This window comes from Erithacus rubecula (assembly GCF_903797595.1).
Source record: "Erithacus rubecula genome assembly, chromosome: 13".
Lineage (NCBI taxonomy): Eukaryota > Metazoa > Chordata > Aves > Passeriformes > Muscicapidae > Erithacus > Erithacus rubecula.
The window spans coordinates 9,922,061-9,937,154 of NC_136665.1; the positions used below are offsets into that span (position 1 = coordinate 9,922,061).

General features: G+C 40.3%; 1 protein-coding gene across 5 annotated transcripts in view; it reads left to right on the top strand.

The window, feature by feature from the left end:
- CHCHD6 (coiled-coil-helix-coiled-coil-helix domain containing 6) overlaps nt 1–15,094 on the top strand; it is a 106,985-nt gene that overhangs the window by 2,067 nt on the left and 89,824 nt on the right. For all 5 annotated transcript variants that reach the window (XR_013775674.1, XR_013775675.1, XM_079316601.1 and 2 more), the window contains exons 3-4: nt 797–851; nt 2,101–2,227. Coding sequence is in view for 3 of the 5 variants with exons in the window: in XM_079316601.1 (XP_079172727.1) it covers nt 797–851; nt 2,101–2,227 (182 nt within the window). In the remaining 2 variants the exon portion in view is untranslated. The remainder of the gene's footprint in view (nt 1–796; nt 852–2,100; nt 2,228–15,094) is intronic.

Sequence of the window (15,094 nt, forward strand, 5' to 3'; positions counted from 1 at the left end):
ATCACTCTGTGAACATTTCTAGCATTTCAGATATGCAGTAAACAAGGCAGAAATATTTTGGTTTTGTTTCTGGCAAGCTGCCTTGTTGTCTGGTTTACATATGCAGGGTGTATATGGTGCATGGGTGAGAGAAATACTGCTTTTTACACTTTGCAAAGAATCTCATGGGGAAGGATAACCAGTCTAAGCACAGCTGGCTAAGTGGATGATAAAATTTGGTTTCTCAACTTGTCTTTCTTTTCAGGTCAGGAAATTATTTGATTTCTGTTGGTTCTCAAATAGCCTTTGTTGATAGATATCAGCAATATGGATTTGTTTAAGGCATCCAGACTAAAGTGAAGTTGGGGAACTAGGCCTTTGGTTTTAGGGATTTGTTTGCTGTCAACCTGTGTCTTTCCTGAATGTAGATTTTAGCTTTATGGGTGGGCTGAACTCCATTAAATAATTTCATCTTTACTTGTGGAATCCCTTATAACTACAAGGAGAGAAGGATGTCAAGAGGAAGACTTACTGGAACTAGAGGAAAGAAATTGAAAATAGGTCTACAACCATGCTCATCTTTCAGTATATATAAGGGTTTGAGGAGTTAATATCTTCACAAAGAAGTTCTCTTAGCATGGTTTTAATCAGTGTGTCTGGTTTAAAATGATGTCTCTTTCATAAATTCAAACTGTCCATCAAACTTAAATTTTATTGACTTTTTTTTTCTTATAATATGAAATTCTCCTAAAGTATTTTATGTTGTGATGAAAGACTACATTTGTACTATTAGTTGTCACAAGTTTCTCTTTCCTAGGAATTCAGCCACCAAAGGCAAGTGACTCTGCTGCAGAGCATGAACTCTACAGGAGGTGAGGTGAAGCTCTTGAAAAAGTTTAGCTCATTTGGAAATATATCTATGTGTGCATATGTCTGAGTTTTATTTCAGTCTGAGCATGATGAGTGTGTGTTTTGCAGTGGCTGAACATGAGCCAGCACAGGTGTGCCCAGGTGGCCAAGAAGGCCAGTGGCATCCTGGCTGTGTCAGCAATGGTGTGGCCAGCAGGACCAGGACAGTGATTGTCCCCCTGTGCTGGGCACTGCTGAGGCCACAGCTCAAATCCTGGGGTCAGGTTTGAGCCCCTCACTACACAAAAGGCATTGAGGGGCTGCAGTGTGTCCAGAGAGGGAAATGGAGCTGGGGAAGGGGCTGGAGCACAAGGCTCCTTGGGAGTGGCTGGGGGGGTTTAAGCCTGGAGAAAAGGAGGCTCAGGGGGGAACTTATGGCTCCAGAACACCTGAAAGGAGATTGTAGCTAGGTGGGGATCAGTCTCTTCTCCCAGGTAATGAGTGACAGGATAAGAGGAAACAGCCTCAAGTTGTGCCGGGGAAGGTTTAGGCTGGGTATGAGGGAAAATTTCTTCACTGAAAGCGTGGTCAGGCATTGGAACAGGCTGCCCAGGGGAGTGGTGGAATCACCATTCCTGGAAGTATTCAAAAGGCTTATGGATGTGGCACCTGGGGACATGGTTTAGTGATGAACATGGTGGCATTGGGTTAATGGTTGACTTGATCTTTTCCAACCTTAACAATTCTGTGATTGTATTCTATGATTGTTTCAATGCCTGAGAATCCCCTTTGAAGCTTTTTCAGTTAAGGCTGCTTCTCTTAGTGCTGTTGCTGCATGCATTTTGCATGATTTTTCTTTCCTGTGTGAAAGCCAAAGAGCAGTATTGTCAGTCAGGCTGACTCTTTTTATTGTTGTATGTCCCTTGATTTTTTCCAAAGCAGTGTTAATTTGTCTGGCTAACTGCTTCCAATTTTCACTGTTTTCAGGTGTTAATTAAGTACTTAATGGAGCTAAATATAACTGAAAGATACATTTATGTGGTGCTGTGTCTGCTGTTGTTGCCAAAGTTGTACCTCACTGAAATTGCAGGTCATATTTAAAGTTTGTTGAGCTTTTGAATTCTTGCTGATGATGGGATTATGAGCAGATTTTGTATCAAATAGATTCTGGATTTCTGTTTTGGCTCTAAGCAGGGGTAATCCATGACAAACCATGACCCTGTTGCCAGAAGTCTGCTGATGACCTTCTCTCTGCTTTTGATGCTCCTACAGGTATGTGGAAGAGCAGGCACTGGTCCAAGAGGAGCTGCTCTGGCTAGCCAAAAAAGAAAGGGAAGCAGCCTGTGAGGCCAAGCAAAGGAACAGCATTATTGAGGAGAGGCAGAAAACAGCCCAGGTGGTGAGTAACAAACCCCCTGCTATGTGTCCAACCTGAGCAGACTAAAATGGCTCTTCCTGAGGGGATTAATTTAATGTCACTTGTGTGATGAACTTAGAAACTTGGGTTTAGCCTGAAACACTTCTCACCTCACTCATCACTTCACATTTGGCTCACATTGCAGCTGCAAGCTCCACTTGCAGCAGGTCACTCTCTGCTGCCAAGGCATGAACAGTGGCTGTGCTGGACAACTTTCCCATGGCAGGGAGTATGGTATGTGTATATGTGGCTCTTGTCTAGCTACAGAGGACTCTTTTGAACTCTCAAGTGTATGAAATAAATGTTTCAGTATATACAGGGTCACATTCTTCTGACCTGATGTATCCTAAGACTTTGCTCTGTTTTTTTTCCTATAATTGTGCATGTACATATATTAATAAAAAGTAATAATATCTTTATTTGTTTGAGTCTTTTATAAATCTGGTAACAGAAGAACTGCTATAAAACTGTCAAGTACTGTAACCTTTTGAAGATGGTTACCCTTTTTAGGGCCCAGGAAGCATAAAATTTTTTGGACACACCACTGACTCCCAAACCAATTTGTTCTTGCCCAGCAGGCAGACTTTCTTTTGGGGACATCTTGCTGCAGCTTTTACTATTAGTCAGGCACCTTGGTGTTGTTGAGGTGACCCATTGGGTTGCTGTCATACCAGTGCTGAGAAGAGCAATGCTGAAAGCAGAAGTACAATGAGATGAGGCTGAGTAGAGCTAGAGGTTTCTATCAATCACTGTAGTACACTGGGATTGTCATTGGTACTTAATATTCACATTTACATTGTTTTGTTTTACATACTGCCATTCCTGTGGCAATGGTGTACTGCCTGTAATCAGTGCAGGGTCTTACTGGAGCTGCAGTGGTGTCAGTGTGTGACAGTGAGGTGGGGCTGTGCTTGCCACAGTGAGATCAAACTGCCCATATTTAGACTGAACTGTTAAAACTTTGAGAGAACTAGACCAAGAGAATTCTCCTTGCCTGGTGCATACTGAAATGATGGTTTAGGGAAAGGACAGACTGGAATATGGATAGTCTTTATTATGGTTCTTTCATCCTACTGATATATAGTTTAACCAATGTGTGCTTGGTTTAAGTGAAGAATCCTATGAGGTTTGGGGTTTTGTATTGACTCAATCCTACTCAAACCATGTCTGTCCTTTGTCTTCTAGTATTATCCTCCTTTACTATGAATAGGGCTTGAGTGTTTCTTGCTCTTCTGTTTTTTAGCCCCAGTAAATGGGGAAAATATTAGATATGAGCTGCTTGTCCATGTCTTGTGCCAATCTTCTTTCAGGTAAAGATAGTGGAACTCAAGGTAATCCAGGTGCAGACAGGAATGGAAGTTATCTGCTTGTATTTGTAAGGGAGAAACTTCCAGGCTTGTTGTTGTTGTGACCTATTAGGGAAGTGAGATTAAAAATGGGGCAACTCCCATGAAAGAAACAACAAATGCTAATGTGCTTCTTAAGCAGCACTTAATTTGGTAAAGATTGAAAACCATGCCACATATAATTAGAAAGTTTTATTCTTTTTTTTTTTTAGTATTTGCATTAAGATCTTGAGCTGCCCTGTGCCCTTAACATGTCAATAGTTCAGTGATTAGTAGCCCTTGTACTGTTGTCTGCAGCAATGCTGGAACATTCTTCTGTAACTATACCACTCATATAAATCCAAGTACCATAGCTGTATTTTGCAGTGATTTCATTGTGATTGTGCTGAACGTTACTTTCATTTAATCTGCTCTTTATGGCTTTCACTCACTGACTTTTATTATTGGAAATATTGCTACAAGCACTTCAGTGTTATTATATAGTGCAGACAAAGAGAGAGAGGACTAGAATTAACCTTTGATATGGAGCTTGCTGTCAGCTTCTGGGGCCAGTTACTTGATTGTTTATGGGGCAGGGTGCATACTAAAACTTACCATTATTTTATAGTGATTTGTGTGTTTTGTTTTGCTAATTTTTTCTCCTTGAAGTGTACTGGTTTCAAGAGGGATTTAGAGTTAAGTACCTGGGTCCTGTTCTACATTTTTGTCTTGATCTTTCTTTTTCTTCTAATGACTTTGAAGAAGGTACTTAGCTTTTAGATACCTTAAGGTTTTGAGTAAAACTCCTTACAGCTTTAGTTTAAGAAGCAAAACAGCTCTGTAAGTAATAGTACAGCATTCACTTTCCTCTGAGTGAATATGGCTTTTTGATTAACCTTGGGGACTGGCTCAAATGGAAGTAGTCTGCTAAGCTGCTGTAGAAGAATTCTGCTCAATTTGTATTAGAGATAAAATGTTTTGTTTGTTTGCTTGTGCAGCACTGGAGGATCATGGTGCTGAGTGGACTCTTTGAATAATTTAATGCTGTGGGTGCTTACAACACAGCAAGGATTATATATACAGTATTTCAGAGCAAGGCCTAGGGTGTTTAACTAATGCTGGTGCCATGCCTTAAGTCTCATGTGAAATACCCAAGAATTAACACAGCTATCTTTAAATCCTTTTCTATTTCTAGCATGAGGAAACTTGCAAAGTTGTCAGTCAAGTTATTTAATTGCTTGACTATGCTGAGAATAGTCTCACTATTCCCCTATGTGAGAAGTCTTTCCTTTTTCATTTCCAATTAATCAAATTGTCTTCTCTTTTCTCAGTTCTTTTGAGTTTCTTTTTTTTTTCCTCCATCCTACCAATAAAGGAAACTTTGCAAACAAAGCTGCTCTTTTTCTTCCTTTTTGCTTTTGTAATCTCTGAAGGTTGAGCATGCATCAGGAGCCTGCTGGAGCCAGTGACTCTCTGCCTGATGGTTTCCACTAAAACCTTTAAGACAAATCAATGTGGAATGGGAATGGATAAAAGCAGAAGCTGGGGGGGGGGGGGAATAAACGTGATTAAGTGAAGACATCTCATTACTACTCTAGAAAGGGAGGATTATAACTTATAAAATAGCAGGATCTCATTTAGAGGCCATGTGCACTTGTGTTATCAGAAACACAGGGAGAGCAAATAGAATAAATGAAATTAATACTTTGAAAAGAAGCATTACCCGGATTTGAGCATTGAACTAATATGATTTGTGCAAAGCCCTGAAATTCTTATCTCCCCGTTTAATACCCCAAGGAAAATGGCTTTGTCAGAGTTATTGACCAAAAGTCATCATTTTCCTTCTCACTTTGAAAGAATGAGTTCAGAAATGGGGTGATGGTAGGACAGACTTTGCACTATGACCAGCTGTTTCAGGCAAGACTGATGGGCACTGGTGGCTGCATGAAAACAGACTGGGCAGAGAATTTGTAATTGCTGGAAAGTTTATCCAGCTGTCCATGGTGAATGACTTGCTATTCCCAGTGTTTCTGATCATGCCTGCTCACTGGCTTGCTGGATGGCAGCCTTGGCTTTCTGGTAGTTCCAGCATTGGACTGTTGTGACTAGCATGGCTCAAATGGGCATGAAAAGAAATACAAGGATATGGATTTGTTTCAGGGTGCTCCAGTAGCTGATTATAATTGGCCATAGGCTGTTGAATTCTTTCAGATTATTTCTTGCCCAGATATAATCTCTTTGTTTTTCAGAGTCTCCCATCTCCTCTTCCTGATTCAGAAAAGATGGTATGAAGGAAGAATGCATGACTGGGAATGCCTTTGATCAAGCAGTAGGTTTTGATAAGTGTCACCTTGTGAATGTGGCTTTCTGGACTCTTGGGCTTTGCTGTGTTGTACTTTGGACATTTCCACCCTTGATTTAGTGTATATTGGGCTGCTGACATTTTAACTGGTGTGTTTTCTTCTCCATTTCAAAGAATGTGGAGGTAAAACTGTTTAAAATTGCTGAAAACAGCATAAATAGCCAGGCCATAGATTGGTGCAATGGAGGAGAATTTTGGCATTAGGGAGTGATCAGGTCTTTTTCACTTTATAGGGATGGAGGAATGATCCAATCAACCTATTTGTGGAAAGTTTCCTTTATTTTTCTGGCAATTTATGAAGCTTTAAGTGAATCTTGTGGGGTTTTTTTTTTGCTGTGAATTGCCCACTGTTGTTGATCATTGTCAGCTGTAGATGCAGCTGAGCTGGCACTGAAGATTGTTTGAGAAACTGTGCTGAGCATGATTTAGTTTGTTAAAGCTTTCATTTACTTTGTGATAAGCTGGGGATCAGCTTCATCCTGGCTGATTAGCCATAGGTAAGCATTCCTAGATCAGCTGGGGTTTTGCTGTGTGTAATCTCCTACCATTGTGACAAGCTGTAGTGGCCGGATGAGGCCCAGCAGCAGCGTGGTGATTGTTGGAACTGTGACAGCATGGAGCCATCAGTGAAGTGACACTGCTGGTTTTGAGGTCAGGTCTCTATTGTCAAAACTTGCTCTTTTTTTCCTCCCTGTTTGAGTTGATGTAATGAAAGGTATTGTCTCCACGAGCTTTGCATTATGGTTTGGAAACTGCTCACCTCAGGGACGGTTTATTTGGTCCTGCTGGCTCTACAGCTGAAACACAGCACACTGAGCTGAACCCTTCCATTTCTAAAGCTGTAAACCTGTGTGTAGAAAATAGGTTGGTTCTGGGAGGAGACATGACTAACCCACAAGGTTTGGTGTTTCCTGGCTTTTTATTTTCTGTAAATACTTCTTGATTTAAGTTTTTTTGGTGAGGCAGAAAACATGGATTGAAATCTGAAGGTGTGGAGGCTGCAAATAATAGTGGAAAACAAGGAAAAAGCCCATTCAGTTTGATTTTCATTGATGTTGCAGTTGTTAGCAGCAGGTATCTATATGTGTCTATGAAATACACCTTTTTAATACTTTTTTTTAATGTTTTCTTTAGAAGATAAGTAGTGCATTCAGTTAATAGAATCTTCATTTCTACCTATGGTGTGGGTGACATCAGTTGTAGGGACAGAACCTTGTGAACATGATTTGTTGTGGTTTGGCTCTTGCAGAGCATTCAGACTGTATGTCAAACACCCAGACCTGCCCTTAGTGCCTGCAGAACCAGGTAGGGTCCTAACTAGGTTAGCAAGAGTGGGAATGTCTTGGGCTGGAAGCTGCAATGCAGTTGTTTTTGATTGCTCTCACTAATTGACAGCTAATTCTTTCATTAATTGAAAAAAGCTGCCTTTTAAATATGTTGATACAAATGGAAAGATGTATTTTTAGGTTTGAGACTTAATGATTTATTACCAAATGTTTCAAACTATTGACAGGGGGATTTAAATAGCTTCAGTTCTTGTGCCTTGTATCCCACTCATTCTTGCTATGTGAGCTTGAGACACTCTTCCAGACTTTCTTCTGGAAAAAATATATTGGTATGTGGAGACTTTAAATTTAGTGGTCTGTTACTCTATAGTCTCAGGCCAGAACATCCCTCCTTTTCCCTACAATTTGGCTCCTCTTTGTTTGTTACCCTCTACTATAAAACCAGGTATATTTCTCCAGTGAGAGAATTACTTAGTGAAACCATTAAAATATTAAACATTTAAGGGATCCCTATAGAAAGTAATATTGAAGTGTGAAATGATGGACTTTGGAAAGGTTTGCATTAAATTTAGGTTTGGCATGGTGAGGATCTATCTACATGTCTTCTACCTCCAGCAAGCTAATAACTTCTGTTCTCTGGAGCATTAGTGAGGTCTAAATTTAACTAAAGCAATTTTGGAGAATGTGCACTACAATAAAGGCAAAAAGTGAAAACACAGACAATGCAAAAGAGAACCTTCTGTTCTCTGGAGGGAAGGAAAAAGTGTTACCCGACTAAGAGTAAGATTCTGCCTATGTACTGCTTATTTTCCTGCTACTACTGCTCTGATTTTTCAGACATTTATAGCATTTTTTAACAACTTCCAATTTCTGCAGCTAGTCTTTTATCTCCTGACTGAAGGTTAATATGTGTTTGGAGAGTTTTTGCAAATTTCAGCAGCTGATGGTTGTTTGAGCTTCCCATTTTTGTAGTCTCTTGAGCTAAGAGACCTTAGCACAAGGTTGGCCTTTTTTAAAATCCAACAGCTGCAACAAATTGAAGTTGTCTGTGGTGCTGCCTACTTCCCCTGTCTTGCCTTCCATTTTCCATGCTCCTATTTCACACTTTTTTTTTTTTTGTCTGACAAGTTTACATACTCCACAGAAACTTCTTCAAGATTCATTTGTTCTGACTTTTAGGGTTACTGTAAAGCCATTTCATCATTTAGGAAGTAAAAGATAAGATTAGCCTTCATTTTCCCCTCTGTAGAACTACAAAATATTCAATTCATGAAGAAATAGGAGAATAATATCATGCCATTTTTCTGTGACTGGTCCAGCAAAACTAGTACTGGGTTTTCTTATTCTACTGTCAGACTGCTGTGGAGTAGTAGAATTCTGCTCTAATTTGCAGCTCATTGAGGGAGGCATGAGCAGCACAAGACAGGCCCAAAGGTCATTCTGTATCTTAACTCTTTGTGGATCACCACCTCCTCCATGCACTGTGGTGTCCCAGTTGGAATCACTACATTCCAGCCCTTCATCCACATGCAGTTTACCTTTCTCAGGCATAGGTAAGTTACAGATTAAATTAGCCAACTGTTCAGCTAATAGGAAGATTCCTGATGGTCTGGAATGCATTTGTGTGATAGCACCTGTCAGTGCACAGCACAAAAGGCATGGGCATTGCAGTGGGTTCCCATACACCAGCTGCTCAGGGTAACACATGGGCTTCTCAAGCCACAGGAACCAGACCCAGCAGAGCAGGTGTGTCCTGGTCAAGATCATGTGTCCTCAAATACAGAGTTTTCTGCAAGTCCCAGTACAAATGGCTTTGTTGGATAATACTAGTAGATCAAACAGAGTCTAAATGGTATGGTCTGAGTAATCCAAATACTGATGTAACTTTTTATTTCTCACCTTAAAGAACAGTCAAAGTGAGCTGATACAAAGACTAAGTTTCACTGAGTTTTTTTTCTTGTTTATTCTCTCCGCTACAGTTGGGCATCCTCTAACCTGCCCCAATTTCCTGATGTTTATTTTAATTCTTGCTTGCTTCCTTCTTTCTCTCTCCATCTTTGTACTTTCCCAGAGCTGCAGGATGGTTTGCTCCTGCTGCCTCTCCTGGTTGTTGGTGTTATCAGGCACGTGTGCAGCGGGTGAGATTGCAAACGCCGCTGTTCTCCGGGATTCTGAGCATCAGACAATGTTTTACACGGCGTCCCATTCTCTAGCTGGCTGGTTGGACATGATGTTGGTACCTTATCTTCACGCTGACACACACTGGACATTAATAGAAATACATTGCTGAGGCACATGTGTGGAATTTCAAGCAGCCTTTCTAGCTGTGCTTTAGATAGTCTATTGTGTGCTTAACCTCTTGGAAGAGGTTTTGATGAGAAATGCCTGATGTTAACTCTTAGGTGGCTGGGTGGACTGTCTCCCAGTTCCTTATTATGGTCACTGCTTATCTGTTGGAGTTTCAGCAGGTTTAAACCTATCTTTCTATGACCACTGTTCCTCCTTCCTAATACAGATTTTTAGGGAAGAAATAGCAGTGTTTTGCAATAAGGATGAGGCAGAAAATGTGTTGCTGCAGAGGGTACTGAGTTGCCAGCATCCTTGTGTAGCTTTGTCTAAAGTCTGTCCCTGTATTATTTTTGGCTCTCTGATTGCTGTACATCAACTAAAAAAATGACCTGGATGCAGCTGCTTCTATTTGCCTGGAATTCTTTCTGCTTTTGGAGCACATCAGAATTTTTATTGTTTCCTTTGTACTCTATCTGTATACTTTCTCTGCTTGTTTGCTATGACCATCTGCAATTATCTATATTATTTATGAGTGCTGAGTAAAACATGACGGAAAGTAACTTCTTAAAAGGGACTGTACTAAGGGAAAGGAAATGAGCTGATGACTTTGATTTTTTAGACAATGAAAATAGAACACCTGCAAGCTTGTGAGAAAGGGAAGGAATTAGAGCTAGCTGTATTTCTTTTTCCTGTCTGTGCATTACGTGGGGGGTTTAGGGCCCTTTTAGCCTTGAAGACTTTGTGATAATGGGCAAGCTTGAAGGATGATACAGTAGGAATCGAGTAAAAATTGATCAAACAGACTGAGCAGGGCTATGTATAATTACTGTCCAAAAGAAAAAAAGCATAAAAAAAAGTTTAATATTTACTTGAATAGAATGTTAGACTAAGGATACATTTGTTAAATAATCAGTACTCTTCCAATTAGGACTGAGTGCTTGCCATTTACATTCACTGCATCTTCAGCCTAATGCTTTTGCTGTGGAAAAAGTGGTTCACTGTCTGGTAGATGATTTCAAGCCCCTTTATTTTTTTCAAAGATACAGGTTCATGTCTCTTCTTTTCTCTCCATCCTCTGAGCAGAATGGATTTGTTCCTTGGTTCATCTTGCTGTAGCTGTAATTGGCACTGTCAAGCTGAGACTCTGGCTGGCCCCCCCCGGCTTCCGAACCTCCAATACACAAAAGGTTCCTTACAAAAGCAGCTCCCTTACCAGCTGAAGACCTGAGCAATCACTCATTTTTGCATTTTCATATGATATTCTCTCCTAGTTTAACAGCTAAATGTGGGAAAAGGGTGATTGGAAACAAAGATTTGTTAAAAAATGCCAAACCAAAACAACCAAACCCTCAAAACCAACAAATGACACGAGGCAGCACCCTGAAAAAAATCCCAAATCAAAAAAACTCCCCCCAATGCAACAGCAATAACAGCAATCACTATATCAGCTGAAAATAAGCTTGCATGTTTCTTAAACCGTTTTTACTAGTTTTTCAGTGTAAAAGAATTTTACGTACAAAACTTGAAAAAGCATGAGTGCTTTAAACTGCAAAGCCAACTACAGTTTTAAATATAATGAACATCAGTCCAGCCTGTAGTTTTCTATCATTTAAAAGTCGTCTTCCCAGCTGCTGTGCTGTTTCCTGTTCAAGACTCAGCATTTTGCAATGTAATTTTTCAAAGCTTTGTGTTACTGAAGGTTATCATAGAGTTCTGTTAAAAAGCTGCTTGCCTGTGATTTCCTGTTAAACAGTGATCTGCAAAAAGAGGTGGTTCCATGGTCAAGTAAGATTTTCTGTTCCTTTCCTGGGAACAGAAGAGGGATGCATCAACACCCTTTCCCATCTGATGGCTGTTCAGAAGCCACATCTCAGGTCACTGTCCTTGTTCCAAATCATGCTGAATGTCTAAATACAGCCTTGAAGCTATTGCTAACCTCTTGCATTTTGTTTTTTTTTATTTTTTTTTTTTTTTTTTTGGTACTAGTTTAGAAGTAGTCCATCAAATTTCGTGCATCTAGTGTAAAAATAAGGGTTTTCATTGTAATTAATGTAGGTGGAATATCAGTTTGTGCCCAGATTAAGTGGGGACCATTACATGTGCTTATGCTCCAACATCATCCTGCCATAGCAGGCTTTTTTTTTTAGTTTAATAAGGAATATGGGTAAAGTACCTGGAGGGAGAGAAGCACTAATGGTCTTAGCTGCCATTCTCCTCTGTGTGGATAGGACTAATGTGGTTGATAAATACTTCCCTGCCTCAGGCCTTGCAAGTGCAGGCTGCTCCCTTAGGAAAGAGAGTAGCTCAAGGCATACCATGGGTGTTTTCAGGTGTAATTGAGCCAGCTAGACAGAAGAGATTTTCACCAGCATAGAGGAGTTTTAATCCCACTTAATTTCAGTGTTTTACTGTGAAGTATCTTGGTGAGCAGGTAATGGTAGATGATAGTTTTTTTTCCTGACCATGTGCACACTCAAGCTTAGGAAAAATTTTTCCTTGTTGTTTGTATATCTGTTTAGAAGTTACATCTGCTTTTTGTACCAGAAATGTATCTTACTGGGCATTCTAAAACTGTAGCAAAAATTCACAGGTTTATAAGAAGGAGTAACAAACTTTCCTGTAATCACACTAATTTCCTCTAGTTGCTTGTTGCCCAGCAGATGTTGCTGTTGAGCTTACTTAGGCCTGGCTGTGCAGGTCATTGAGTCATCTGCATATTGTAAGTGCTGTGATGCAGAGTGATTGGGAGCTAAGTTTCCTCCTTGAAAACTCATGTCATCTACTGCTAAGTCAATACACTGTCCAGAAGCTTAAGGTGCATCTTATGTAGGTGTGAATATAAATAAATATATCATATTAGAATGTCTTTTCTGACCCATGCATTATGTTTTTAACTTAATTACTGACTGAATTCTTATGAAACTTTCTGCTTTTATTACCAAAGCAGTTTTGATAGCTTAGTTTTTCATAATTATTTTTGAGGCAGAGTGGGTTTTTTGGTTTTTCAAGTGATCCTCTAAGGTGTGGTGGTGCAAAGGGAGTTTGATAAACAATCCATAAACAGCATATCCTCATCAATATCCCTTTGAATGTAGGATCTGGGAAAATCTATCACCATGCAGGATCCAAGAGATGAATTGCATTTCTTATTTAGGGTCAAACCCACTGCTCAGTGCAGCAGCTGCTCTTTGTATTGATCTTGCAACAACAAGCACATCTGTGCTCTGCTCTGCAGTTCTTTGGGATGTGGTTTCGTTGTAATACCCTTATTTTGGAACTGAAATGTTTTTAATGGGCATCTCAGTTGCCTACCAGTGAGGATGCCTTCACTGAGTTCATACAATTTTCCAGCAGTGTCGAGAGCACTGGGAAAGCAGCAGTGAGTATTTCCTGAAGGTGGCACTGATGAGACACCCATGAAGTCTGCTTTCCAGGGGTGGAGCAGGAACTGCTGAGCCCTCAAATTACTTGCATACCAATGAAATGTCTCAAAGTTTTTGTTTATTTGTTTTCATTCTGACTCTAAGTTCTCCAGGAGTTACCATAATATTTTTCAGGATGAGTTTACACTAAGTTTTTGAAGTTCATTGCTTCCTACAGAAATTGTAGAATCACAGAATGGTTTGGACTGGAAAGGACTCTAAGGATTATCCAATTCCAACTGTCCTGCCATTCTCTAGATTAGGTTGTTCAAGGCTCCATCCAACCTGGCCTTGAATGCTGCCAAGAATGGGGCAACCACAGCTTCTCTGGACAGCATGTTGCAGTGCTTCATCACACTTTGAGTAATGAATTTCTCCCCAATATCTACTCTAAACTTGCCCTCTTTCAATTTAAAAACATTGCCCCTTGTCTGTCATAATTTGGAGTTTTGAGGCCACTGTGTACTGACATAATTTACAAACTGCTTCTGTCTTTTATTTTCTTACCACGTTGCCTGGAGTTCTCTTTCCTGCTTAATGCACAGATCTCGAGCTTGTGACATGGTTTCTCTCAGCAGAAATTTGAAATGTATCTGCAGTGCTTTTGTAAAGGTAGTATTTCAGGTCAGTCTTCACTGATATGGTAAGTTTCTGACTGATTTGAGTAATTTGGAGCTTAAGAGGATCTAGCTGGCCTTGGCTGAAATGAATTATTACTTTTAGTACAGAATCTTTTGAGGGAGAAGCTGGTGGTTGACTGGAATTCCTGCAGATTCTTAGACAGGAGATTTGTATCTTTTCATCTGTTTTCAAGAAGGAGAAACAAGTTATAAAAACCACTTAAAGGTTCAGTTAAGATTTATTCTGCCTGCATAACTGCCTCCCATAATAACTTTAATATGCATCATCCTGAAGCTTCTAATTGGCCCTGGTGTTGGCAGGGCTTTCAGACCCAGCAGAATCTCCAGTGTTCAGCATCTTTTAGGAAGGAATGTAGCCAGAGAAGCACAAAAGATGAAATGGCTTCCTTATAAATTCTGACTGACTTTGAGAGTCCTTGTTCTAACAAGCAGGAGGGTGCTGTTGAAGGCATCTAGATGAGACCAGTGGTGGGAGTTGTGTAGGTGAGCAATTGGTGAGGCAAGAGGAGAGGATGGGGAAAGGCCTTGTGGGTTTGGTGGGAGGAGATGGTTTCATTGTGGGTCATGTACCTATTTATCCTGTTGTTTCTGTTGTTGGAGTCTTGTCTGTACTGACACAGATTAATTTTTTTTTTTTTTTTCTTATGAGTGCTTGTGGGGTTGGGCTGTGGTTTGAACTACTGGTTCAAAGAGCTGGTTTATTTTTTTTGGAGATTACCCCAGTCAGTTGTTGCTCTCTGCTTGGTGACTGCCTGGTCCCTCTGTGGGTGCTCATCAGACAGATCAGAGCCTGACTGACTGAGAAGGTTGAAATTTTCCTTAGCTTCTCCTCTGCTTTCCTTTTACCTGGGTGGAGGTGGAAGCCTGCCAGGCTGTGCTGGGGTTGTGTGGTTTCTGTGAAAGATGGAGGACTATCGTTCTTGCTCTCCTGGGCTGTCAGTTGGACACCTTTTGCAGACCCTAAATTCTCTTTAAAACAAAGCATTTGGCTTAGATTATTTAATTCCATTAAGTAATTTCACTGCTAATGCATAATTATCTACAGCAGTGACACTCGTCTATGCTTTAATTATCACAAAGCTGCACAACTCCCCCTCCCCCCTGCCTGGAAGTTGTCACTTGTGCAGGGTGGTTTTACAGAGATAAGTGTGTAATACATGGCAGTGCTTTGGGTCTCACAATACTCAGTTGCTGATTGCTAAATGTAGGCAATAGAAGAGGCAAGGATTTTGGTCTCAGTCTTCTATTAGTGGTTTTTATCCATGTGGAGTGAGAGACGCTGGGAAGGAAAAAGCTTATGAAAACTTCATAATACTGGCTTGAAGATAAAGATGTGAGCAAGTGCTTGATTGGAGGCATTAAGCTTACAGGAATTGGGAAAATTTGGAAGCATAAGTATATTTGTTTTTCTTTTGAAGAAATGCAAGAAGTGAAGCATCATTGATCCTGGACAGCAGCCCATGAACCCTGTTTAAGGAAGATTCCTTGTATTTTTTTTTTTTTTTTTTTTTTCCTCTCCACCTC